Source organism: Conger conger, chromosome 5, assembly GCF_963514075.1.
Source record: "Conger conger chromosome 5, fConCon1.1, whole genome shotgun sequence".
Taxonomy (NCBI): Eukaryota; Metazoa; Chordata; class Actinopteri; order Anguilliformes; family Congridae; genus Conger; species Conger conger.
In genome coordinates, this window is record NC_083764.1 from 47,044,970 (window position 1) to 47,071,218 (window position 26,249).

Consider the following 26,249-nt stretch of genomic DNA (forward strand, 5'->3'; position numbering starts at 1 on the left):
CAAGAGAGAGCCACAATTACCCACATACTGTAGCCTACATTTCAAGCATGCACTTCCCTGTAACACATAAACAGTGAAAATAGCACATGCAGTGTTTTCTATTTCATGCTTGCCGTTGGTTGATAACTAACACATTGCGAAGAGAAACTATGCTAAACCAAAATTTAAAAAATATTTGTCTCCCTCTGCTGATTTTATCACTGCGGTTGGTTCTCAGGCTCAAAAAGGTTTTCGAACGCACGGAAACGTTCGGATGAAGAATGTCCCAATATGAACACCGTAAAATGAATACAATTTCTAACCGTGTTTCCCCTCTGGCATAGTTTTGCCAGTCAATGTGTTTTGCCCTGCTTTGATGTGCTGAAAGAGCTGTGAATGTACCTTTCCTGCTTCGGACACTGCGCAATTACATGACAGGTCGTCCAACAATGTCTACGAAAAACCGAGTTTTTGTGGTCGGAGTGGGGATGACAAAGGTATACTAAAGAAGTGTTGCTGTCCAAGAGCTTTTTCTTGGACAGCAACCTAAAATGAGTAAACATACAGTGTATATTAGCCAGCCGTTTGACTTGCCTATTGATTTCACTTGATTGCCAATTGATTTCACTTGATTGATACTTGGTGGTAGCTAGCTAACCTGTGCAGTTAACTACATTTTTTAACAATAGTTAAAGCTGCACAGTTAACTCACGCGTTGATTCCTGGCTAGTTGATCAAGTTGCATTGAAAGTTGAGCATTACGTTAAAGCATTGCTTTTATCCTCGTAACTCGAACATTGCTTTGCACTCGGTGGCTACGTTAGACAATTGTTGGGCTGTGCAAATCATGTTGGGAAGTGGAAGCGATCTGACGCTAATTTCATAGCAAATTTGCTAGCTACTAGACTTTGACCAATAACTGAAACCAATGTCAGAACACTAAGTCCAATAGGTCATTCATGACGTAGCATTTAATTGTAGCTCTTCTTGCAAAAAACCTTATGTAAGCATGCTGCCAAATCAAAGCACAATAATTCACAGTGTTCCCTGTTGTCTTGTCATATGGCATTCTCCATTCTGGATGTACAGTATGCATGCTGTCTGGTTATTGTGCAGTCGAATTTACATATGAGAGAACAACCCTGACGTTGGCTGGACGTCTGTTGACCTATGAAAACCTGCACTGTTTGTCTTGGCAGTTTGAGAAGCCAGGCGCCAGAGATGAGTTTGATTACCCCGATATGGCCAAGGAAGCAGGTGAACAACATTAAACCAGTTTTCCATCAGAATATTGTTTATTACAGTAGCTTAATGACAAGGATACAAATGTGTAATATGGTAGACAAGCTGTTTGTAGATGCACTTTGATTACCAATAGACTTTATTTTATGGATGAACGTTTTGCATTGCTATTGCTTGGTCAACAATTAGAAAAATAAAATGATGGAAGTTGAAAGCATTACTTTAGCAGGGACATCATGGCAATTTGTATTGTTTCTCAGATTTTTGGAAACACTGGTGATATGTGAGTGGTTTGTGTGTTTGAATGAATTTGAGGGGAAATTACATTTGTAAGGATGTTGGAGAAAGTTAAATTGGCTGTATAAGTAAGTGCGGGACCCTGACACCTCACCATGAGTTTTCAGTCTTTGTTCTGACCCTCCAATTTCTCTCCATATATCAGGACAGAAGGCCTTGGCAGATGCTGGAGTCCCTTACTCTGCTATAGAGCAAGCCTGTGTGGGTTATGTGTACGGTTAGTAGACACACTTCTCTCAGATCGATATTCTCTTTTACACAGTTAATGTTCAGAGACCTCAGTTAGCATGTAAACTTCTGCTACAGGATGTGACGTCCACCCACGAAGAAGCAATTGGTGTGGAAGTAACTACTACACCTGGTCTTTAGCTGAACAAGCTCTTGTGCAGTGAAACCTGCTAAAGCTATGTTGTCACAGACTAAGTACTTTGGAAATGTGCATAAATTTAAAGTCCTACATATTTAGTGTCATTGTTGTTATTATTGGTCTACCATTGTTTGTGAGGTTAGCTAGATGGGTGAAGCTCATTTTGGAGTGGTGAGAGGCCAGAGCTCATTAAGTGCATTTCAATGCCTCATCTCGGGACTGCGCATCCCACAATGCTTACTGTGAACGGGACCACTGACCTCAGCCTGTGTTTCTCAGGGGACTCAACCTGTGGACAAAGGGCCATTTACCACAGCCTGGGACTTACAGGCATCCCTATCATTAATGTCAACAACAACTGCTCCACTGGCTCCACCGCCATCTTCATGGCTCGCCAGCTAGTGCAGGGAGGTGAGAATTTTGGTGCTAATAGCTCCAGTATGATATCCCTTGTACCCTGTAATTTATTGCCATAATTTATTTGTGCCAAAATGAACCCCTCAGGTCTGGCCAACTGCGTTCTTGCCCTGGGGTTCGAGAAGATGCAGAGAGGCTCCCTGACTTCTGCGGTACAGAACTTTCCACATTTGGAATAGTTATGGAATATGGTGTTATTTTACTGCCAAATGTGGCAAGCAGAGTTATTAAATGCAAGAGCACTTGCACATTCAGCTCTCATGCAGATTTATTTTTTTCTCATGCAAAAATATATAGAATATAGTCAATATCAATATCAACTTTACCCTGCTCTTGCATGAAACTGTACTTGTGCTCTCTAATATACTTTGTTCTTGCACAAATGTATTGTTCCCACACCTTGGAGTGTATATGCATGTGTTCATATTAATCCTGCACTCTCTCAAACATTTGTGTTTTCACTCAAACTTCGCTCTGCTTGCGCTCAGATATTCAGTGCAAAAGCGCTGTTTGGCCTACTGCTCCCTTACATTCTCGTTGGTTGGAGAAGGGCCGAGCCGCTGGTTCTTCCATTTCCAGATTTTAAATCATCTCCCTTGCTATATCTCTAGCTACATTTAATGAGGGTAGATTAAGTGCAATAGCCCGATTGGGACTGTGAGCTCACAAGTGTTGGGGACCTTTATTGCTGGACAGTGTATTCATATCGTGCATGAAGATTATTTTCCTGTTAGAAAGAGCTTTATCTGCTCAAGTAGTTAATTTTGCCAAGCCTATTGCTTGCCTGTGACTCTTGACTGTTTTATTTCTTATTTCTCAGCCTCATGCTTCCTCGACTGCCCCAATCCAAGAGATCAATACTAGATTCTGAAAGTTTTCTTATACCTGCACTAAGGATGAGATTGATTACACTTTACAAATCAGAAACAGTTGAATGGCCAACTGTCCAATTACTTTTGGTCCTAAAATGGGGGACTATGTATATACAAGGATCACATGATATGGATGCAAATACCCTCATATTAAAGTTGACAGACTACCCTTTAACCTCATATTTATCGTTTTATTTCAAATGCAATATGTCTGGTCACTGAAGTGTTATGGGACCAATGTAGTTTGATAAAATAAATTAAGTATGTCGTAATGAGTGACTTATTTAGCTTACGAGAATGGGACAACTTATTTTCATGATATATTGAACAGATCTAGGTGTATGCTCATTTATATCACAAATATCTCACAGGCCTGAAAGTTCCAACTCCTACACGCCTTGAGCAAGAAATATTACAAAAAGGGAGGATGAAAACAAGTTGTACTTTAATATCGAATAAGATGGTTGTCCTCAAAGCCAGCAAGCACACATTTGCACAGTCTCTCTTACAGGGTATAAAGGGTTGCTGTAAATAATGCTTTTTCTTTATTATGGTGTTGCTCTTTCTACAGAAATATAAACCCTTGCAATTAGTGTAAAGTGATTTTCTGACTGAGTGGCAGTGACATTTTTGTTCTTCAAGGATCAAATTTCCCAAATGTACACTGAAAGTACAGTAATGTTCTCTTTGGGTGCAAATGAGTGACTTTACCGAAGCTAACAAAAACATTTTTGTCCGTGCTTCCATGTCAAGATGGGTCCAAGGCAGTCTGAACGACTGGCAGAATTACTAGCCTGTATTATAATGGCATATCCAACAAGGAGTAAGTACAAAAGTACTGCTTTCTTTGTACTTCTGTTTTTACTCCTTGTCAGATATGCCATCGAATTTTGAGTGCTAAACCATATCTGTTACAAAGTTTTCAACAACAGCAGATTGGACACATTTCATGTCAATCAAGTGTATTCGTCTGTCAGGCAGAAACGGTAGGAATCAGGGATGAAAATGGGAAGAATTATCATTTTAACTGATGCATGTCTAACCCTACAGTAGGCCTGACAATTTAATTGGTCAAACCCACAGCCCTCTCTCATTGGTATCGGACTTTTAGCAGTGTTTTTGCACTTAGAATCCAATACCTATGTAACTAAATATATCTACATCTGACATCAGGGGTGCCTGCCCCCCCCATGGACCTCGAAATCCAAGAGCAAGCAGAGGGAAGTTTTAACGGCAATGCAGTGATGTTCGCGAGAGCATGTCGTCAATTTGACAGCACATATACAGTTTTTTGGGAGAGCAGGGTAAATTTGAGAGTGTGCGTATTTATTCGCATGAGAGAAACGGAAATTACGTGAGAGAGCTGAAAGAATAGTGCGCTCTGCTTTCGACTTTTGGCAGTACTACAGTATACAGTGGGAGCAATAATTATTTGATCCCTTGCTGATTTTGTAGGTTTGCCCACTTACAAAGAATGGAACTGTCTAGAATTTTAATCATAGGTACATTTTTACATTGAGAGACAGAATTTCACAAAATATTCCGCAATAACAACATCATTTAAATTTTTATAAATTTATCGTATTTTTGCATGAAATAAGTATTTGATCCCCTACCAATCAGCAATAATTCTGGCTCCCACAGACCAGTTAGTTTTCCATTAAGAAGCACTCCTAATCTCAACTCATTACCCAAAACATCTGTGTCAACTCGTTACATCGTTATGTAGCTGTATAAAAGACACCTGTCCACACAATCAATCAGATTCGAACGTTTCCACCATGGGCGAGACAAAGGAGCGGTCTAAGGACATCAGGGACAAAATTGTAGAATGCTGCACAGGGCTGGGATGGGCTACAAGAAAATAAGCAAGCAGCTTGGTGAGAAGCTAACAACTGTTGGAGCAATTATTAGAAAATGGAAGTCACCGCCAGTCTCCCTCGGTCTGGGGCTCCACGCAAGATCTCGCCTCGTGGGATATCATTGATCATGAGAAAGGTCAGGGATCAGCCCAGTACTACACAGGAGGAGCTTGTTAATGACCTGAAGGCAGTTGGGACCACAGTCATGAAGAGAACCATCAGTAACACACTACACCGTGAAGGATTAAAATCCTGCTGCGCGTGCAAGGTTCCTGAAGAAGGCACATGTACAGGCCTGTCTGAAGTTTGCCAAAGAACACCTGGATGATCCAGAGGAGGCTTGGGAGAAGGTGATGTGGTCAGATGAGACCAAAATAAAGCTATTTGGCATCAACTCAACGCCGTGTTTGGAGGAAGAGAAATGCTGAGTACAACCCCAAGAACACCATCCCCACTGTGAAGCATGGAGGTGGAAACCTTATGCTTTGGGGGTGTTTCTCAGCTAAGGGGACAGGACAACTTTACCGTATCGAGGGGAGGATGAATGGGGCCATGTACCAGGAAATTTTGGGCGACAACCTCCTTCCCTCAGAGCACTGAAAATGGGTTGTGGATGGGTCTTCCAACATGACAATGACCCAAAACGTACGACCAAGGCAACAAAGGAGTGGCTCAAAAAGAAGCATATTAAGGTCCTGGAGTGGCCTAGCCAGTCTCCAGACCTAAATCCCATCGAAAATCTGTGGAGGGAGCTAAAGCTTCGAGTTGCCAAGGAACAGCCTCGGAACCTTAAGGATTTGGAGAGGATCTGCAAAGAGGAGTGGACCAAAATCCCTCCCAAGATCTGTGCAAACCTAGTGAAAAACTACAACAAACGTCTTACCTCTGTGCTTGCCAACAAAGGTTTCTCCACCAAGTATTAAGTCCTATTGTTCTATGGATCAAATACTTATTTCATGTGAAAATATGATATAAAATTTATATGATGTAGTTATTGTGGATTATTTTGTGATATTCTGTCTCTCTCAATGTTAAAATGTACCTATGATTAAAATTCTACACAGCTCCATTCTTTGTGAGTGGGCAAACCTACAAAATCAGCAAGGGATCAAATAATTATTGCTCCCACTGTAGCACCATAATGGGAACATCTACAATTGGGCATAAGTAAGTGGATACACATATTCTTCATGTGGGTAATATGGGGTTTTGCAGTTTGAGGACAGGACGAACCCCATGGACAAGCACTTGGAGGTGATGATCAACCTCCGCGGCCTGGCTGCCGCCCCGGCTGCTGCTCAATTCTTTGGCAATGCTGGTTCTGAGCACATGGAGAAATATGGTAAAGTTGGTCCTTGGTCACATAGGTCCTCATCGCTTTTAATTTCATACTTTAGGAGTTAAGCTTCCAGCATTTTTGCATAGCAGGCCTACCTGTTGTATATATTTCTTCTGGCTCCTTTTTGGTATACTCAATCTCATTCTTACCCTCCTTCATATCAGACAATGTTTATTTTCCTACATTGTATGCTTCATTTGTAATGGTAAGACATGCCCCATTGTCCAGTTAATAGTGTTTCAAGTTTTTTGATCAATGGAAAGAGTGACACATTTTAGTGTAACGCTTGCTTTTTTGCATCAGTAATAATTAAAGTGCGTGATAATATCCTACTACTGGTCACACACTCACTTTTTTGGCCCGTCAGTCTGTAGGTCCATCTACAATCCACTAAAAACTCATATCCATTCATGTCCATTCAAATGGGTCAATAATTTGTGCTGTTTTGTCTGATTCCAGATTCGGTATTAAAACTTGCTTTGGTTTCTAGGGACTAAAGCGGAGCATTTTGCTAAAATTGCCTGGAAGAACCATAAACATTCAACCAACAACCCGTAAGTCTTTACACATTGCTAAGTTGCTGTGTAACGGTGTCCTGTATCGTTGTGATTTGATCATAGACAGAGAATGAGGTATACATGGTAGTGAAATTTACTGATTAATTGATTTGATGTGCTTTTCAGCTACTCTCAGTTCCAAGATGAATACAGTCTGGATCAGGTGCAGGAGTCTAGAAAGGTCTATGAGTTCCTGACTCTGTTGCAGTGCTGGTAAGGATGCGGGCACTTAAGTGTTTACTGTAAAGGCGTCCTATGCAGGATTTCTGGCCATTGCCTTTTGTAAAATTTTGAGAGGATCTCTGTGTGACAGAAAGCGTTATATCAGGGGTGCACAACAAGGGCCGATCCACTTCAGCTCTTAATTATTTAATTATTTCAGTCATATCTTGATCTGACACCTGTATAAGCACCAGCTACAGTCATAGACTGAAAATGTGTCCTAAAGACTTTACTGTGCTCAAGTATAGGAGTGAACCAGCATAGTTTGTAGTGTTGCCTGAAAACTAAAACAAAGATAACTGGTTGGAACAAAAACCAGCAGGTGTTGTGTACCCATGCCTTATATAAATATAATGTAGTTTTGTTACTGTTATAGCCCTACCTCAGATGGTGCAGGGGCAGCGGTTCTGGCCAGCGAGAGCTTTGTGCGGAGCCACGGGCTGGAGGCGCAGGCTGTAGAGATCCTGGCCCAGGAGATGGTGACCGACCTGTCGTCTTCGTTCCAGGACAACAGCTGCATAAAGGCGGTAAGGCAGGCAGGGCTGTTCACAGACCCACATACATATTTGTTGTGTTTTGGAGCTTTTCGTATCATCCTGGAGCTTTCCATTTGTGTTCCGTACTGATCCCATAAAAAATTGCAATTTTAGTAGAAGTGTGCATATTTTAGGGTCTAACGTCTGTTTTTCTGAGCTTTGTGAAACGATTTCCATCGTGTCATGATGTAAGGCGGAAATTATTAAACAGTCATACATGAATGAGTGGGTGAGGTTGTATACCTCTGGTAGTGGGATCATAAAGTCAGCAAACGACAGGGGTGACATTCTTTACGGCACGGGCAGGTTTCCTGCCGGGCCCCTGGCATTATTCTCTTGGACCCTCCCCGTAATTACTCTCTCCCTTTCTTATCTCCCTCATTCAGTCACTGAAATGATGCATGAAGCATTGGATGTTTCACGGCAAAGCCAGTTTAGATAATATTGTTTGGTATCATTTTCCTTGGCACAGTGCGACTGGTGCAATGGTCTAATTTCCACAACCGTATGCCTAGGACATCATTACCTTCCAGGAACCTAGGGAAAACTGTTCAGAAATCTGTCCCAGTGGAAGCCAATTTCCTCAACCCCCTGACCAAATTCCACCGCCTGGGGAGGTATCTCTAAATTCCAACTGGTCATAAAGGCCAGATGGTTAATTTTGGTCAAGATAAAGGCCTGATTTTTGGTTATAAGGAGAACAAGACTTCCCACACCATGCATATTCTGTGTCTGTGTGTAGCTGAAGCAGGCTGGGTAAGATTAGTTACTCTGTATTTATTGTCTGAATTTTTTTTATTATGTAATTGACTGATGAATTCTAAGCTAATGACCTACCTGCCTGTAAATAATTTCTTCTTATTTTTCATGATCTCCATGACTCTAATCTATCTTATACCTTTTTCAGCCTAAATTATGACTGAATACTCAGGGGGACAATTTTGACCAAAAACCAACTGATCAGTGGCTTGGTACTTTAGTGGAGTCCCCAAGTTGGGAAAGGCAGCCAATTCTGCCAGTAAAACAGGATTGGTGGTGCATGGTAGTGCATGAGTTGATGTGAAGAGAACCCATGGACGTTTTACGTCGGTTCTTGTCAAATTAGCCTTAAGGGGCCCTCTAAATGCACGCTGACCTGGGCTATACCATGTATAGTGTTGGCTAGACCCCCAACCTCTGTGTTCTCCAACAAACTGAGATTCAGCAATAGTGCTAATCCTGGGAGCATATATTGAGTAATGAAGAATGAAGTAAGGAAGAGTCTAGTGTAACCTAAGTTTCACGTATGATTAAAACCAAATTCTAAATTCTAGTTTAATTTGGAGTCAGATAACGAGTAAAACAATAGTAACGGCTAAGCTTACTTTTTGTGATCATAGATACATTCGATGTGTTGTTCAGCTCCTTTGTGAATGTCCTAATGCTACCATTACAATATTGACATTTGGACAACAGATCGGATATATCCGTGATGACAACATGGCCCCGTTTGTGAAGAGAATAATAAGAATCTTACTGATGCGTTTCAGGCCTGTCTTAAGCGGGATATGGAACGGGGCAATTCATATCTGACTCGTGCTGACGGACCCAGTATATTCTTAAATGTAATTGTGCTCTGTTCATGAATGGAGGATAAATAACTAACATCTCTTGTTTGCATCAGCAACATCGGGAGGAAAAACACATTGCTCCTTCCCCTCCAGCTATTCCCTCATTGGTCTAGCTGTGGGGGTTCTACAATGACGTATGTTTTAGAATAATTAGCTGATGACGTTGCTAAACACAGAGAGCTGACCATAGGAGGGGGAGGGGGAGAGGTGAGGGACGTATCAAAACCAATGTCACTGCTCTTTGTGAATATTTTATGGCCGTTTTAGATACTAAAACCAGGAAGAGAACGCTGATGCACATGGGCCTTTAACATAATCCAGGTGGGCCTGCTGCAAGATTCAAACTACAGCCCCCGAGGGCCCATGTGTATTACAACGACATTGCCTAACCTGTGAGCTACTGACCAACAGCTGTTTATAACTACAGTTTTTTTTATTTTTATTTTTATATATTTTTTTAATAGAAAGGTCAACGTCCGTTCCATAACATTCAATACCAAACTCATAAACCTCAAACACTGCACATACATATATCAGCTACTAAAATCAATGTTCAGTCAGTACTTCAGGTAAAAAAAAAAATATATATATATTTGTCCTTCAGGGTTTACACACCCCTGTACAAAAACTGAATTGATTTCATATGTTTTTATGTGTACACATAAAGTTTTATGCATGCACAATCGCTCAACTCTGTTGCGAGGTCTGTGATTGGTGAGGTGGAGTGGTGATAAGATTATGAAACATTGAATCAAAACACCACGTTGAGCAAGGGCCATACGGTTCACTGTCGATTGTTATTTTCAGAAAATAGTTCTTGGTGCCCTTTAGAACTTGAGTATTACTGGTATATATTTTGTGATTTATTGTTTTGTAGATAAGGCAAACAATCTATGTTAAGGAGGTGAAAAAGGAGGAAACGGGTCACAGAGGCATCCAATACAGATTTTTTCAGTAACTGCTTGAGTAATAAAATAAAATACATGAGTAAATCATTTTAAATTATAGTACAACCAAGATATACATAATGTTTACATACACACCTATACTGTATTTACACCTACTTATATGTATATGTATACATACATAGTATATATATAAAAAAGTAGCAATAGTTCTAATCCTTCAGTTTCAGAAGTCTGTTAAGCCATACTATGAACTATATTTACAGTACAGTTTTATATACCAGTCTTTCAAATCGGGGTGTAGGTATTTTAGCCCAGTCTTTGCAGGATTGCCGTAATTTAGACAAATTGGGAGGTGTCGGAGTATTAACTGCTTATTTTTGGTCGTTGCAGGGTTCTCTATTTGGTTCAAGTCCGGTCTTTGAGTAAATTGATCAAATTTGTTTAATTTGTTCGATTGCTCAAGTTTGATGAATGATTTTGAAAACAATGAAGATTGTTGAAAGAGCAAAGTTCTGTATGGTCATTTAACAGAAACATGTTGGGATAGAGACACCCAGGGTTTCAGTTACTACCTTTGAAATGAGTGAAGGTACTATCGGTAATTTCGAACTTCTAATGGTCAAGAGAAGAATTGCAGGAACAAACACGCTCAAACCACAACACTGTTTATCCCTCCCCCTTCTCTGTGAACACACTCACATTGAAACCCCCATGCCATTGGCTGTGGCAATTAGAACCAATTTTCAACCAATAATCTGTACAGCTGTACATTTTTGATACAAAGTGTCGGTCGATCACCTGTATATTTTGAAAACCTATTTCCTACCTATTGTACCTTTAAGGGACATTCCCAAAAGTATGAAGATGTTCCCCTGAATCCATTGTTACTGTACATGTAATACATGCTGGGCTTGGTATCAGCTTCATTTTAAACACTTATAGGGGATAGCGTAAGCCTTATGTATGTATTATCTTGAACCGAATAAGCTGATGGGCTGAATTTCTAGATGCCAGAGAAACGATTTTTCCAAATGTAACATGAATCCCAAACTCTGGAGTATCCGATATTTGCGTAGCCCCTCGCATTTTACACTTTGCGGTAATTAAACAAGTATATGGTGTGCATTCCTGATATTACTGTGCATTCCTCTTTGTTCCAGGTGGGATATGACATGACTAAGCTGGCTGCAAGAAAGTGCTTTGATAGAGTGGGCTTGGAGCCGGCGGACATCGATGTCATCGAGCTGCACGACTGCTTCTCTGCCAATGAGCTCATCACTTATGAGGCTCTTGGGCTCTGTGCTGAGGGTAAGTCTGTCACGGAGTTGTAGTTTTAAGACTTAATTATGAAAAGAATCGACCGCAGGTCCTCGGTCTCTGTCGGCACAGCTGAGGATGTTTTCGTGGTCGGTTGAACAAAATCACAGTGGTGCGTCGATGCGCATCCCTGTGTGCATTTAAATGAGTTATTGTTGTCTGTGTGGATTTAGAAAACATGACAGGTTTTTGTTCTGTCAGCCCCGTAGGCGTTTTATTTGATGACTTTCCGAACTTACACAGCTGTACCTGTCCCCGCAGGTAAAGCGGGGGAGCTGATTGACAGAGGCGACAACACGTACGGGGGGAAGTGGGTGGTGAACCCCAGTGGAGGCCTCATCTCAAAAGGACACCCGCTGGGTGCCACAGGTAAGACTGGATATTATTATATTATTATTTGCCTCTATTTATACAGGGTAGTTTGTCTGAGCACACATGCTCTTTTGCAGCAATGCCCAAGACGCTGAGGCTTCTCGGGAATGTTTAGACTCTATCTGGGCCGACATTAACTCGGGGGTAAGAGCACTTGTCTGGTAGTCGATCCCCCGCCCGGGCTGTGTTGGAAGTGTCTCTGAGCAAGACACCTAACTCCTAAATGCTCCTGATAAGCTGGTTGGTGCCTTGCATGGCTGCCAATTGCTGTTGGTGTGTGTATGAATGTGTGAACGAGAAGCATCAATTGTACAGCTCTTTGGTAAAAATGCCAACCGTTTGCATTGACATTTATCTGTCCATGGTCGTCCACTCAATGGGCCTCGTTTACTAAGACCTTTAGCAAATGCTAAACCTTTCAGTACACGTAAAACTTAAGAACACAACCAATGACTGGTGTAGAATGAATTCCATGAACAATCATTGGTTGTGTTATTGGCTTTGCGCGTTCTAAAAGGTTTTGCACATGCTAAAGGTCTTGGTGAAATAGGACCAATGAATGAGAACGGAGCATTAACATGAATGCAGTGGGGTTGTGTTGAACTGTTTTTCAAGTAGTAAGACATTTTTGGTAAACACTTGGCATTCTCCTACAGCAGTGGTCTCCAACCCTGGTCCTCTAGAGCTACAGGGTCTACTGGTTTACGTTGTTGCTCTGCACTTATTTGATCAAGTAGAGCAGTTACACAGTTAACTCACCTCACCTCAGGTGAAAACAAAAACCAGCAGACCCAGTAGCTTCCCAGGACCAGGATTGGAGACCACTGCTCTACAGGAAGCTGGTAAAAGGCAAATGGGTCTTTCATGACAATTGATGGGGCAATAGATCTTAAGCTGAACTCCGCTCTCTTTGAGATCTGAAAGACAAGGCAGCAACAGTATGTGTAATCAATTATATTTATTCACTAATGTGTAAACAGCTATGGCATCTCGAGTACAGTCCAGTACAGCTCTGAATGAACCATTCTAAAGCAATCCTGCAGGACCATGTCCATGATTTCCCAATGCATAATTCATCCCTTGTGGCCATTATCACACCTACATTCCCTGGTCAGCCCTTCCTGTACACAGGTCCATCTCCACTGTCCGCATGAGGACCATGATAAAGATCCCAAGCACGCCACAAGACCAAGCAATAAATGGTTTTGTCGTTACTCAGCACTTAATTGATCGATTAAAGAAGTGGATTACACAGTTAACTCGCCTCAACTGGTTTCCTGGGTCTGAATCAGTTGCTGGTATTAAGGCGAAAACAAAAACCAGCACACCCTGCGGCTCTCCAGGACCAGGGTTGCTGACCCCTGTCCTTGGTGGTGTGTGCACATGTACATGTTCCCGCAGGCATTACTGTGGCCAGCAGAGGGCACCAGCGCACAATTTGCTTTGGATGTCACATGGGTGCTGCAGTGCCTCTCTTCGGCAGTCTGCCGGGATATGAATTGAGCCAGGGCGAGAGGGTAAGCTGGCTGTCCTGAGCGTAATGCTCGCTCCGCTGCCTGCCCTTCCGCTCCTCCCAGAGCGGCAGCTGCTCCGTCCCGGAGGAAATGAAACCGGGGCTGGAGGGTTTAAGGAGGTCAAAGGTCACTCCCTCCATTAGACTGATGAGGTTCTCATGCGCGCTCCCCGGTCCCGTTCCTGACGCTATAGGACCAGCTCACTGCCTCTCCGTGTCTCTCTTGTTTTCTGTTTTGTGTATGGTGGCCGTTCTGCCATTCTGTTTGTTGAGTTGAGACTTCCTATAGGCATCCCCCTATAGCCAGGTTCCTCTCGAGATTCCTTCCCATCAGGGAGTTTATTTTTTTCCACCACTGTTTGAGGGTTTTTCCTCCGACTCTGGAGATGTTCGCCTCATATTCTATTTGGGGGCTTAGAGCTGATATCTCCCATTTTTCTTCCCTTCTGTTTACTATATAAAGCATCTTTGTGATAGTTACTGTGGAAAGCGCAATACAAATAAAATTGAATTGAGTCGAAATTGAACTTCCTGCCACTTTGTGAGTAAAGCGGAGATGAACTGACATTATCGGGAGGACAAAAACTCCTAATGATGTACTTTAACCATCCTATTATCTCTTACAAACCAGTTAACGTTTTTCATCTTGGTACTTGGTACATTTTCTATTTTGGTGGGATTAAATATAAAACATGCAATAAACATATTGCTTTCAGAACTTTGCATGTGTTATATGGGCTCATTTTGACCCTCTGTAACTGAATAAAAAGTCTGAAAATACCATTTTTATTTTTATTTCAGATTTCTTTGTGGATGATTCTGGTGGCACTTTTAAAAAATACAAAATAAAAAGAAAATAATAAGCGGCTATAAACTCTGAACATAATAGGAAGGTTAAGTACTGATATGAAGAATGATAGAGGAGCACTGAACTCCTTGGTTATTTCTTGGGTGTTTTGCGGTTTTAATTCAATTTAAATTTACCTGTAGTTTTGATGCCAAAGTGTCATTTTTGGCCACTGTTTCCTGTGTTTTTATTTTATTTCATCTTCAGAATATCGCAGTCAGAAGCATTTTTGTCAAAAACAAATATAAGTGTAGCACATTTTGTGTTTGCTGTAGGTGTGAAGGCTCTTTCTTGTGAAACCTGCATAATTCAGGCAGTGGCCTTTTTCTTAATCCGTGAGAGTGAGAGTGTTCATGCGTTTGATGTTTCGTGAAATGCTTTTTCTGAGGTCTGGCTATATCTGTCTGTGGGGTTGCCCATGTTACCAGCATTAGCACATTGTGTTCTGGTGCCCCAGTGAGGGAAGGGGGGTGGGTAGGGGATTAGGGAGGTGGCCAGGCTAAGGTGCAGTGAACCTTCCTGTTGCAGTTGCACTCCGAGGGGTTCGATTCCAGGTCCTGCCAAAGGCTGCGTTTCGCTGGCTCACGGCATAATTGGCTCGCCGCTCCAAGGGAGGCTGGAGGACTCAGCAGGGGAGGCTTGCTGCATACAACAACAGCGCCCGGATCGCCTCAGAGTCACAGTCGCAGTTGGAGAGGATGCAGCTTGGAGAAGAAATATATACATACTTAGGCAGGTGTGAAAAAAGTGAGAATGCTTTCAAAAATAGAAATGTTAATAGTTTATTTTTATCAATTAACAAAATGCAGTGAACAGAAGAAAAATCTAAATCAAATCAGTATTTGGTGTGCCTACCCTTTGCCTTCAAACCAGCATCAATTTTTCTAGGTACACTTGCACAAAGTCAGGGATTTTGTAGGCATATAGTCTGGTGTGTGATTAACCAATTATACCAAACAGGAGCTAATGATCATCAATTTAATATGTAGGTTGAAACACAATCATTAACTGAAACAGAAACAGCTGTGTAGGAGGGTTAAAACTGGGTGAGGAACAGCCAAACTCTGCTTCCAAGGTGAGGTTGCTGAAGACAGTTTAATGTTAGAAGTCATACACCATGGCAAGACTGAGCACAGCAACAAGACACAAGGTAGTTATACTGCATCAGCAAGGTCTCTTCCAGGCGGAAATTTCTTGGCAGACAGGGGTTTCCAGATGTGCTGTCCAAGCTCTGTTGAAGAAGCACAAGGAAACGGGCGACGTTGAGGACCGTAGATGCAGTGGTCGGCCAAGGAAACTTGAAAGACACTTCCCTTCACAATCGGAAAATGTCCAGCAGTGCCATCAGCTCAGAATTGGCAGAAACCAGTGGGACCCAGGTACACCCATCTACTGTGCTGAGAAGTCTGGTCAGAAGTGGTCTTCATGGAAGAATTGCGGCCAAAAAGCCATACCTCCGATGTGGAAACAAGGCCAAGTGACTCAACTATGCACTAAACACAGGAACTGGGGTGCAGAAAAATAGCAGCAGGTTCCCTGGACTGATGAGAAGGCAGTTTGTTCGCCAAAGGGCTGAAGAGCAGCACAAGAATGAGTGGTGGCCTGTAGCGTAGTGGTTAAGGTAAATGACTGGGACACGCCAGGTAACCCCGGTCTCACCACAATAAGATCCGCACAGCCGTTGGGCCGTTGAGCAAGGCCCTTAACCCAGGATTGCTCCAGGGGAGGATTGTCTCCTGCTTAGTCTCATTAACTGTACGTCGCTCTGGATAAGAGCGTCTGCCAAATGCCAATAATGTAATAATGTAATAATGAGTGTCTGCAGGCAACAGTGAAGCATGGTGGAAGTTCCTTGCAAGTTTGGGGCTGCATTTCTGCAAATGGAGTTTGGGATTTGGTCAGAATTAATGGTCTCCTCAGTGCTGAGAAATACAGGTAGATAGTTATCCATCATGCAATACCATCAAGGAGGCATCTGATTGGCCCCAAATTTATTCTGCAGCAGGACAATGACCCCAAACATACAGCCAATGTCATTAAGAACTATCTTCAGCATAAAGAAGAACAAGGAGTCCTGTAAGTGATAGTATGGCCCCCACAGAGCCCTGATCTCAACTTCATCAAGTCTGTCTAGGATTACATGAAGAGACAGAAGCATTTGAGGCTGCCTAAATCCACAGAAGAACATGTTCTCCAACATGTTTCGAACAGCCTACCTGCCGAGTTCCTTCAAAAACTGTGTGCAAAGCCCTGATTGCACTCGCCTCTAAGTCACGGTCGCAGGAATTTGAAAATCCCAGGAGATCAGCAGTTTCTGAGATACTGAAACCACCCTGTCTGCCACCAACAATCATTTTACGGACAAAGCCACTTAAAGCAACATTCTCATTTAGCAACGTTAGTGAAATGGGGCCCTGACCATATTTTTGAGGCTTGCCAGGTGTTTGCATCTTGTGGTGAGCCCTCTGAGGTTATGCTGGCATAGTCTTTACATTACCTTATTGGCATTTGGCAGACACTCTTATCCAGAGCGACGTACAGTTGATTAGACTAAACGGGAGACAATCCTCCCCTGGAGCAATGCAGGGTTAAGGGCCTTGCTCAAGGGCCCGACGGCTGTGCAGATCTTATTGTGTGATATACACTGGGATTAGAACCACCAATCTTACATGTCCCAGTCATTTACCTTAACCACTACGCTACAGGCTGACCCGACTTGATGGTCATCTGTCAACATCCTGGAGAGTGTTCTTGATCTGTTGAATTTATGATTAATAAGTTGATTGATAAAAGTAACAAAATAGTTGTCCACTTTAATGTGTATTTAAATGTAAACATTCCTGCCGTCTCCCAATCACTGCTAATAGGAATTATTGTGTATGTTAATAATATAGAAATTCAGACAGAGATTGGGCAGGGCTAGCAGGTGTTATTAATTTCATTATTTTGTATTGCCTACTTAAAAGCTGAGGAGTAAAGACATTTATTAAGCCAGACAAAGACATGTCATTCCATCTTTATAATATTCACCTTGGCTCAGAATAGATTGCTTGTGTAAAGTTTTGTTTTGAGTGGTCTGCCAATCCCGTATACCAATCCATGGCTGAGATATTCAACACTCAATTTTGTTGCTTTTTCTGACACAATTACATAGTGTGTACAAAAACACATTAGGTTGTAATGGTTATAAGGTTACACTGGTGAAGTTTTAAGATGCTGCAACTCGCATAACTTTCATCTGGTAACATTTAAAGGACGCTGAATCAACTATACTAACGTTTATTCATAAACATTCTTTTTTTCTTTATCGTCACGTCTCTCGCACTCTGTGCTTAACTCTTCAGGCCTGGCGCAGTGCGCGGAGCTCTGCTGGCAGCTTCGAGGGGAAGCAGGAAGTAGGCAGGTTCCGGGTGCAAAGGTCGCCTTGCAGCATAATATCGGCCTTGGTGGAGCGGTGGTGGTGACTCTGTACAGAATGGGTTTCCCACAAGCTGAAAGGTGAGGAGATTTATTTTTCCGAAACTGAAGCCTTAATGATAATATGAGACGCGCCGCTTTTCTGTCCTCGCTACTCGTGTCTGTCTTGTTCCTATTGTATATTTTCTGCGTGAATAAGTAACCTAAGGTTTGCTAGCCAGCAAGTTAGCTGTGTTCTCGCACTGACCGCAAGCTGATTGACAATGCAGACGGCAACTTGTATTTCCAGTTCTTTACTATAAGGGGTTGTGCTAACGATCGGAACTGCTAGCTAGTACATTTTCACCAGAAATCTTCATCCACACATGTGCCGTGAATGTGGCTATATGGATAAACAGAAACCCCAGGGTTTCTAATCAGTCAGAACAACGCATATCTCCATTCGGTGTTATAATGTAATTAATTAATTAATTGAAGTACAGACTGACGGGTGAAATGATTCGTGTCTTCCTGGCTGAAACACTGTTCGCTGAATCTAAAGCAGTTGTTGAAAACTTACGTGGAAAGCAAATGATGCAAACTCCCGCATAGGCGACCTACTGGATTTTCTGACGCCTCATTTAAATTCAATGGCATTTTATGATCAACACTGACAGCATGGTAAAGTGGCAACCTTAATGACAATGCAATACATTAATGGTAAGTTTGCAATGCAAGCTGTGTCAACTGGAATCTCCCCACCGTATGTGATTGATTTATATATATATTTATTTTTTCTTCTAACGAGCCTTAATTCATATTTAAAAGTACAGAACGCCATGTATGAGATTTCTGTACGCTAATTAACCTCATAATGCTGTGGAATCATGCAATCTATTGCCTATTCATCGCGTTTAAAGTTGCAGAGGCCTTATTCTGAAAGATTACTGTCAATCAGTTGAAGGAACTTCTATTTTGAAAATATGAATGCGAATGAATATGAATATTTCATACTGTAACCAGTGACATCAAATATTTTGGTCATGCATAAGTCTTTTCAAAATGGTCACTTGAATTTTTTTCTGATTTTCAAAATTGTTAGCTGCCACAGTTATTTGAGTTTTGTACAACCTTTCATCTATCCATCTCCCCTCATTGAAATTGGTGATGTGGGACTTTACAAATATGAAATAACTTTCTTGCAGCATCAATTGATCAAGAGATTTGCCACAACAAAAACCCAGCACACCCAGAGGCGCCAGGACTGGGCTTTTAAAACCCCAGGATTAAACTGAAACTGAAAATCCTGTGCGGTCCTCATTTCTGAAAGCACGAACACCTTGGCCCCTGACAGTAATCCATTTCAAGAATATTTCAAAAATTACGCGGGACCTCAGGGCCAGTTTGAAAACTCCTGAGCAAGGCAGTCTGTGCTGTGTTTTCACCTGGGTCTGGATGTAATTGGTTTTGTCAGTGATGGTGGATACATGTAGAAATATATAATGAAGTCTTATGAGCTCATTAAACACTTTATATTCTAACAGCTAATTCCAGTGGGAATCTTTGGGGCCCTTTGCTCTGTTACCTCATATTTTACCCTGAATTGTTAATTTTATTCTTTTAGTAATTCTAAAAGATGGCACAACCAGAAACGTATATGAATCGTATATGAATTTAAATGATTGACGATAACAAAGTAAAGTTATTTCCATTGTGGTCCTCATATAGATTGTTACTGTAAATTTAATGTGTTTTTGCTGATGTTGTCCTAACGAGCATAGGATGCACTAGTGCGGTACACAGATAACATGTCCACAAGTGTCTTTTGTAGTACACAGCGAGAACCCTGAACTTTGAGTTCACTTTGATCATCTGTTTGAAATACAACCTCACCATTTCACCATTACATCATCACCTTCCAATGCTTTTCTTTTGTCTTCCATTAGCCAGGTTTACGCCCGTGTCATATGTGACTTAGCCTACACGTGTAATGTCATGTTTAAGTACACATTTTTAGCACCTAATAACACTATATGGTCCATAACCACATAATAAAAGTTTGCTGCTGAAAGACAGAAAAAAAAGGAGTTGAACTCTGCTCTGTTATGCACACAAGCTGTATGTAAGTTTTGTGTCCATGTTTAGTTAGGTAGTTTTCACTGGGACAAAAGCCAAGGTAGTCTTGTATGTGCAATATGTGTTGCCAAAGTCCCCTGTATCCTCGCTGATATTCAGATGTCATTTAGAGTTACAATTTCATTTGCTTGCCACCTCACTTCTTCTTATATAAAGAATTCACTCTCCTCTTCTATCTGAATTGAAACCCATCTCGTAACAAATGTTTTAATAAGATTTTTGCATTTTAAAGGGATTTTGCAGCTAAAATTTAATCCGACTGCACATAATATTTAGCTGTTTCTCTCTGAAACCTGCTATTGAATGTACCTTTTGTTGATTAAATTTCAATATGAATATCAGGTTTAGTATATTTACTTTATTAGAAGCAAATAGCCAATGGTACATCAAAATTCAGGACACAGAAACCCGCTGGTCATCCAAGTCTATTGTCCATCGTTGGAAGTCATTGACTAGTGCTACTAGATATTTGCTGTTAAACGTCTTGTGTATTGACTAGTTTGTTTGGATGCCCGTACCAGAGTAAGTGAAGCGTTACATATTCCTGATCATTGCTGTAGGAGGAATTGTGTCTGCATCATTCTGCAGACCATGTACCAGTCTAATTAGCTCTGTGGCCTAAGGGCAGAACATCCTGTTACGTTAGCCTGCTTTTTCTCCCTCTTGTGTGTTCTCTTCAGATCACAGCGGGTAGAGGCTGTGCCCACCAGTGCCGTCAGTGGTCTGGAAGGGTTCAAGGCGCACGCAGTCTTTCAGGAAATCGGAAAGAAGCTAGAGGAGGTAAGCGTCGCTGCCTGAAGCATCTGTCAGCATGCATGTAGCGTAGCTGCTGGCAGTTTATCTAAACTGTAGGACTTGTGAGGATAAGACCGCCCTAAACACTGGAAAAATGAGAGAGTAAAGAAACGGGGTTAAACTTTGGCACATGTAGGCGAGCTCTTTGCTAATGACTCCTGACTCCCGAATGCACCTTTCTACCTCTGTGCAGGAAGGGGAGCAGTTTGTGAAGAAGATTGGCGGCGTGTTTGCTTTTAACGTGAAGGACGGGCCGGAGGGGAAGGAAGCTCTCTGGGTGGTAGACGTGAAGAACGGCAAAGGCTCTGTTGACAACGATGCAGGTCAGTGATCCATCGCCAGCAGTGCATGTCGGTTATCCGTCACCCGTCGGCAAGAGAGCATGTCAGTTATCCGTCACCCATCAGCAACAGAGCATGTCAGTTATCCGTCACCCATCGGCAAGAGAGCATGTCCGTTATCCGTCGTCCGCCGGCAACAGAGCATGTCAGTTATCTGTCACCCGTCGGCAACAGAGCATGTCAGTTATCCGTCACCCGTCGCCAACAGAGCCGGTCAGTTGTCCATCACCAATGGAGCTTCTTAAGTGAAGCATTTAGGCAATGTTTTAGCTAGTTTATTCTCTTCTTAAAGAACGTTAATGAAATCAGCATAATTTTGTGATGTACATAAAATTACGCTATTCGGCTGTAATAGCCAAATATCCATAACTTGTTCATGGATAATTGGTCATTTTGAATGAATCACCATATTTATAGTCATTTTAGTCATAATCATAATCATAATCAAAATGAATGGAACCAAGTAGAGAGCAAGTATCAGTTTAAAGGTTGTTTTCAGCCCGGTCAATTTTCAACTCAGCAGCCACTGGTTTATTGGCTATGTTTGTTTATGCGGCATAAATACTGGAGAGACTGAAGTCTCTGATTTGTGCAGGTTTTTTTTTTTTATTCCATATGGATATAATTTCTTGTGCACGCAATAACTTATTGCAAGCCATTCTCACACGACTTCTGAATTCTGCAGAATAAGCAAATTGAGTAAGCCGCGTGTTGTGCAGCCCGTTTGAGAAATGTGTTGAAGTCTCAGACCATACGCTATGTAAAACATGCATAGCACAGCATGGAATCCTGTTTCTTTTCTTGGAGAAATTGGAGAAGTTACTATTAAGAGTCTGCTTGTTTTCAGTAGCCTATTTCCTCTGCAATTTCCTCTGCACAAGCGTTCGAAAGACGGTAGGTGGGTAAAGTGCAATTGAGTGTGTGCACTTTCCTTTTCATTGTAGAACCAGTCTCAGACAGACGGTTTAAATAGATTTGATCTTCACTGTGTTGCTGATTCGGTACCGGAATCAGCCGATACTCGACTCATTGATTTGGTATCGGTGATATGCAGATGGGAGTGTATGCGTTGCGCGTGTGTTTGTACGTGTGTGCGTGCGAGGAATTGTGTGTCGGTGTGCTTGTCTTTTTTCTCTCCCCTCATTTTTCCTGAAGTCAAGCACAGGCAGGGTGTATGTATATGTATGTGTGTATATATATATATATATATATATATATGTGTGTATATGTATATGTATGTATATTGATACTTCGGTTTATGTTGGTTATCATTCTAGTCTCTCTTCATCAATCACACTAGCTGAGAACATGTTTTTGCTGCAGGGTTCTCCGCAGTCTTTCACAACTAAATGAAACCCCCCCCCCCCCTTCCCTCCCCCCAAAGACATCCCCCCTAGCAACTGTCGCAGAGCGAAATCCATGGGATCCGTGACTGTCCATGAACTGTTCTCTATTTGAATTAATGACACGCCGTACCTGGAGTTTCTGTATGGCAAACGGAGGGGCTAAGCAACAGTCATGATTTGATTTCTGTAGAACAATGCCAAACGCACAAAATCCACTCAGCAAACAAATTATTAGGGCTAGGCAAAAATTTCAGACAAACTAAAAATTAACTAAGTAATCACAACGAGGAATATCAAACCACTCATTTTTCAAATCAAGAATAACTGATGACGAACTGGAAGAAAACCAGAGTCTCACACATGCAGAAAAGACAAACAAATGTAAACACAAAACCTATAACAGTGATTGTAACGAGTGTTGGTTGGAGTGAAAGGAATCGGGTTGGGCAGCCTTGTCTTAAGGGAATCTTTTCCTATTTATCGCATTACACAAACTTAAAATTCATGCATTTGCTGTCTGGGGAAAATCCTTAAATGAAGGTCTTGAATGAAAATGTGTAATGCTTTTGTTTTTTTTGGTTTTTTTGTCACAGCAGGGCTATTTCTGTCATAACTTAGAGAGTAAATAATCTAAAGCGTGTCATTTATTACAGCATATTGGCTCTGAATAATTGGTTTGAATGAGAAAGCGCATAATCCGGGAGCTCCCAGGACTGAGATTGGGTCCTGAGTTTATGAAGCTCACTGCGCTCCCTCTGTGTGGTGGGCGTAAAATACTAACAGAGGCCCCCTCAGTCTAATGCATGTCAACCTGCAGCCGTCCATCTAACCCCCATTACAGTCTGGTATGCATGACAACATGCAATCTCACACTCGTGGTTTTCCTCTCCCTTAAGAAGGTCTTCAACGTTGCCTTTTTCCACTGCTTTCCTTTAACGTTGGCTTTTTCCGCTCGTTCCAGAGAAGAAGGCGGACTGCACCATCTCCATGTCGGATGCTGATTTACTGGCCCTGATGACAGGGAAAATGAACCCACAGACGGTAAGATGGTGACACTCTGCCTTTTTGTTGCATTTTATTTCTTTGCATTTCATGACGGCCGTGAAGGAGGTATTGAGGCGGAAACCAGAAGCTGAGGCACTTTTGTAAAGGGAACTGGCTTATTCGAGCAAAAATCAGTTTTTTCAACCAGACATATTTCATGTATTGCCACGTGTACCCAGACATGACCCTGATACTCATTAGAGACTTTCATTGTGTTCATCATTCCATCGTTCATCGCATTCAGTATCTGCAGTTTTATTGAAACCTCTCCTTCAATTTCCAAGAATTTTTCAATGTAGAGATTGATTGGTTCAGATCGTTTATATGCAGTTCACTATTCACACAAAGTTGAATGCTCTATTGCAAAACATTTACCGGTGGTAGCAAGGTTAATGCCTTAATGGCTCCCCTTTTCTTTGCACAAGCTTGAAAATGACATACCCAAGATAAAATGGCTACTGTTGGTGAACCTTTTTGACTACAGGTATAATCTGAAAGGTAACCTTTGGGGTTTGTTTTCCAAGTCACAGAATTACTCTATATATTATTTAATCAAAGTCACAGAAGCTGTGTAAGTGTTGGATTATTTTCCCTCTTAAAGATTTGATGTTTTTGAGTGGATACAGATTATTGTAGTGGTGCCTGGTGTACTTAGAAACATGGAGTCCTAGCCAAAATACTGGATGAATACCCTTTCAGATTTGATAACAATATCACCAGAATGGGTGTTCTGCGTAGTTTTTTTTTCTAATCTATGTCTAGGCAGTTTTCCAAAAAGGACATTTGGAGACTCCAAAAGGCCACTAAAGGAAACTAAATTATATTATGGGTCTTGTGATTTGTAAAAAGTTATTTTGCTTACTAAAGTATACAACACTTTATCCTGAATAAAAAATAAATAAAAAATTGCACTTTCCCCTGCCTGTCACCTTCCCCCTACATCTCCCTCTCCTTGTCGTTGCCTCCGATAGAAACAGGTCAAGTAGATTGTAAAAATAAGTCACAATAATAACATCTTCTATATATTCATTGAGGTCCATTGTTTGACGTCTTTATCAAATACCCAACCCCCATCATCAACAAGTCAAACACATTCTACAATTTCACATCCTATTTATTATTCAAAAGCAGACTTGCCCCTTTATTATAAGCATACTGAATCATAATACAGAATTCAGAATATATTTAGATGATCAAAATGGGGTCACGTGCTCTCTGTTGTAGAGCCAAAGGTGTTTTCACTGTCTTCCTCAGGAATATTCCCTCAAATATTTGAGAGGCTAGAGAGAGGAGAGATTCTTTGGAAGTCCCCCCCAAAGGAAGTCCTCTATTTAGACATAGGCATCGCAATCGAACCCCGGTCCTCGGTGTGGAACTTTAACAAACTGATGCCTGTATCAAGGTCCGTTACTTTAGCTGTGCGCCCCCATGTTTCCTTAATCTGTGTTGATCTGGCCCCGTAAATTTAACCTTGAAATGATTGCAATGGAGTGAATTTTAGAGTAGAATTCACATACAATACACATCAGTGTTGTTGTTTTTTTCTCTTGCCTTTTCTTTGTTTGTAACCTGTTTTTTGTTTTTTTTCCTCCGGTCTAGAGATATTTTAAGGGCATTTGCAGGTTTGCACGTATTATAATTTACGTTTTATTCTAGTGTTATCCAGAATTGTTAATGGGTGATACTCTTTGTAAGTGGGTGGCCTTCGTACGTATTCAAGACCAGGCTTGATACATTACTGCATGCTCTCCTCATCAGGCAAATGACAGGCCTGTTTCTCCACCGTAGGCAAATGACAGTGCCTGTTTCTCCACAGTAGGCAAATGACAGGCATGTTCCCTTGTGTGCATCCTGTGCTCTGAGCTCGGCTTTTCGCGTCGCTTCTGCCCTGCAGGCCTTCTTCCAGGGCAAGCTGAAGATCACTGGGAACATGGGCATGGCCATGAAGCTCCAGAACCTGCAGCTGCAGCCCGGAAAAGCGAAGCTGTGAAGGGCCGGCTGTGTCTCAGTCTCACTGGGGGGGGCCCACAGTGCAAGACCGTTCCCTCTGTCCGTCTGCTGGGAGACGGACATAACCCCGCCCCCCACCCCCACCACCTTGTTCTAACTCAATGCGTAATTGGAGCAATTCTAGGTTTGCACTGTCTTTGGATTATTAACGCATCTTGATTAAAATGATCCTTTATGTAAATGATTATGAATTGTGTAAGCTCCCGGCTCTTGTTTGTTTTGGCTTCTCGAGCAGGTAGTGTCCTAACCCGATGGAATTCTGGTTCTGTACGATAGAATATATTAATTAACATTTTCGGGATTGGGTGAATCTTGCAAGGTTGTCCCGTCTTTTTAACTACTGCTTAAGGACCACAGTGTGTTTTTAGGACAGCTGTCATGCTGAGGTACGTCAAATTTTGTCATCCCCACAGTTATCGGCCACTGTTGCGTTGAGAGGCTTAATAAGGCCTTCGTGAAGCATACACAGCTTCTTACCTGGTGTTGTATCGCTACGTCGTCTTTGCAGCACTAATGGATGATGTAGGCTGATGAGGCGTGTGTTATTTCTCAGAAAACAAACCATGTGTGAATGTGATCACTGGCAGATAGTCATAATGCACTACATGTGCTTATATCTGTTTATGAAAGGTAAGTCTATGCTCTTAAAAGCGCCATGTTTGATTTAAGAAGACCCAATGTAAAAATAAGCATCAGTCCATGTTCAAATTTGTCTTTTCAAAGGACTTTGTGCCTGTGTCTGTCTTGGTGTTGTAGCCACTATGTCTCTAGAATGGCTACACGTTTTGCAAATTGACCCAAAAAATAAATGGTTTAGATATATTGTAATAATAATTAAAAAAGTAAAGCGCGAGTTAATATCAGAATTTTACTGAAGAATGCAAAAAGTCCTGATTTTACTAAATAAAACTTTCAATAAAGAAA

General features: G+C 41.6%; 1 protein-coding gene across 1 annotated transcript; it reads left to right on the plus strand.

Annotated features, from left to right (window-relative positions):
• The first annotated feature begins 299 nt into the window (after positions 1 to 299).
• Positions 300 to 26,249, plus strand: scp2a (sterol carrier protein 2a). Its single transcript, XM_061242831.1, has 16 exons — positions 300 to 476; positions 1,179 to 1,236; positions 1,664 to 1,735; positions 2,165 to 2,296; positions 2,390 to 2,454; positions 6,252 to 6,378; positions 6,866 to 6,929; positions 7,059 to 7,145; positions 7,531 to 7,681; positions 11,369 to 11,516; positions 11,787 to 11,894; positions 17,602 to 17,755; positions 20,470 to 20,569; positions 20,778 to 20,907; positions 23,233 to 23,312; positions 25,210 to 26,249. Exons 1-16 carry the CDS (start codon positions 411 to 413, stop codon positions 25,303 to 25,305), a joined length of 1,638 nt encoding a protein of 545 aa, XP_061098815.1. The 5' UTR covers positions 300 to 410; the 3' UTR covers positions 25,306 to 26,249.

Coding starts and splice junctions, on each gene's coding strand:
- scp2a (XM_061242831.1), top strand. CDS start 411: ATGACAGGTCGTCCAACAATGTCTACGAAAAACCGAGTTTTTGTGGTC. Junction 1,736..2,164: donor CTGTGTGGGTTATGTGTACG/GTTAGTAGACAC, acceptor TGTGTTTCTCAG/GGGACTCAACCTGTGGACAA. Junction 20,908..23,232: donor CTCTGTTGACAACGATGCAG/GTCAGTGATCCA, acceptor CGCTCGTTCCAG/AGAAGAAGGCGGACTGCACC.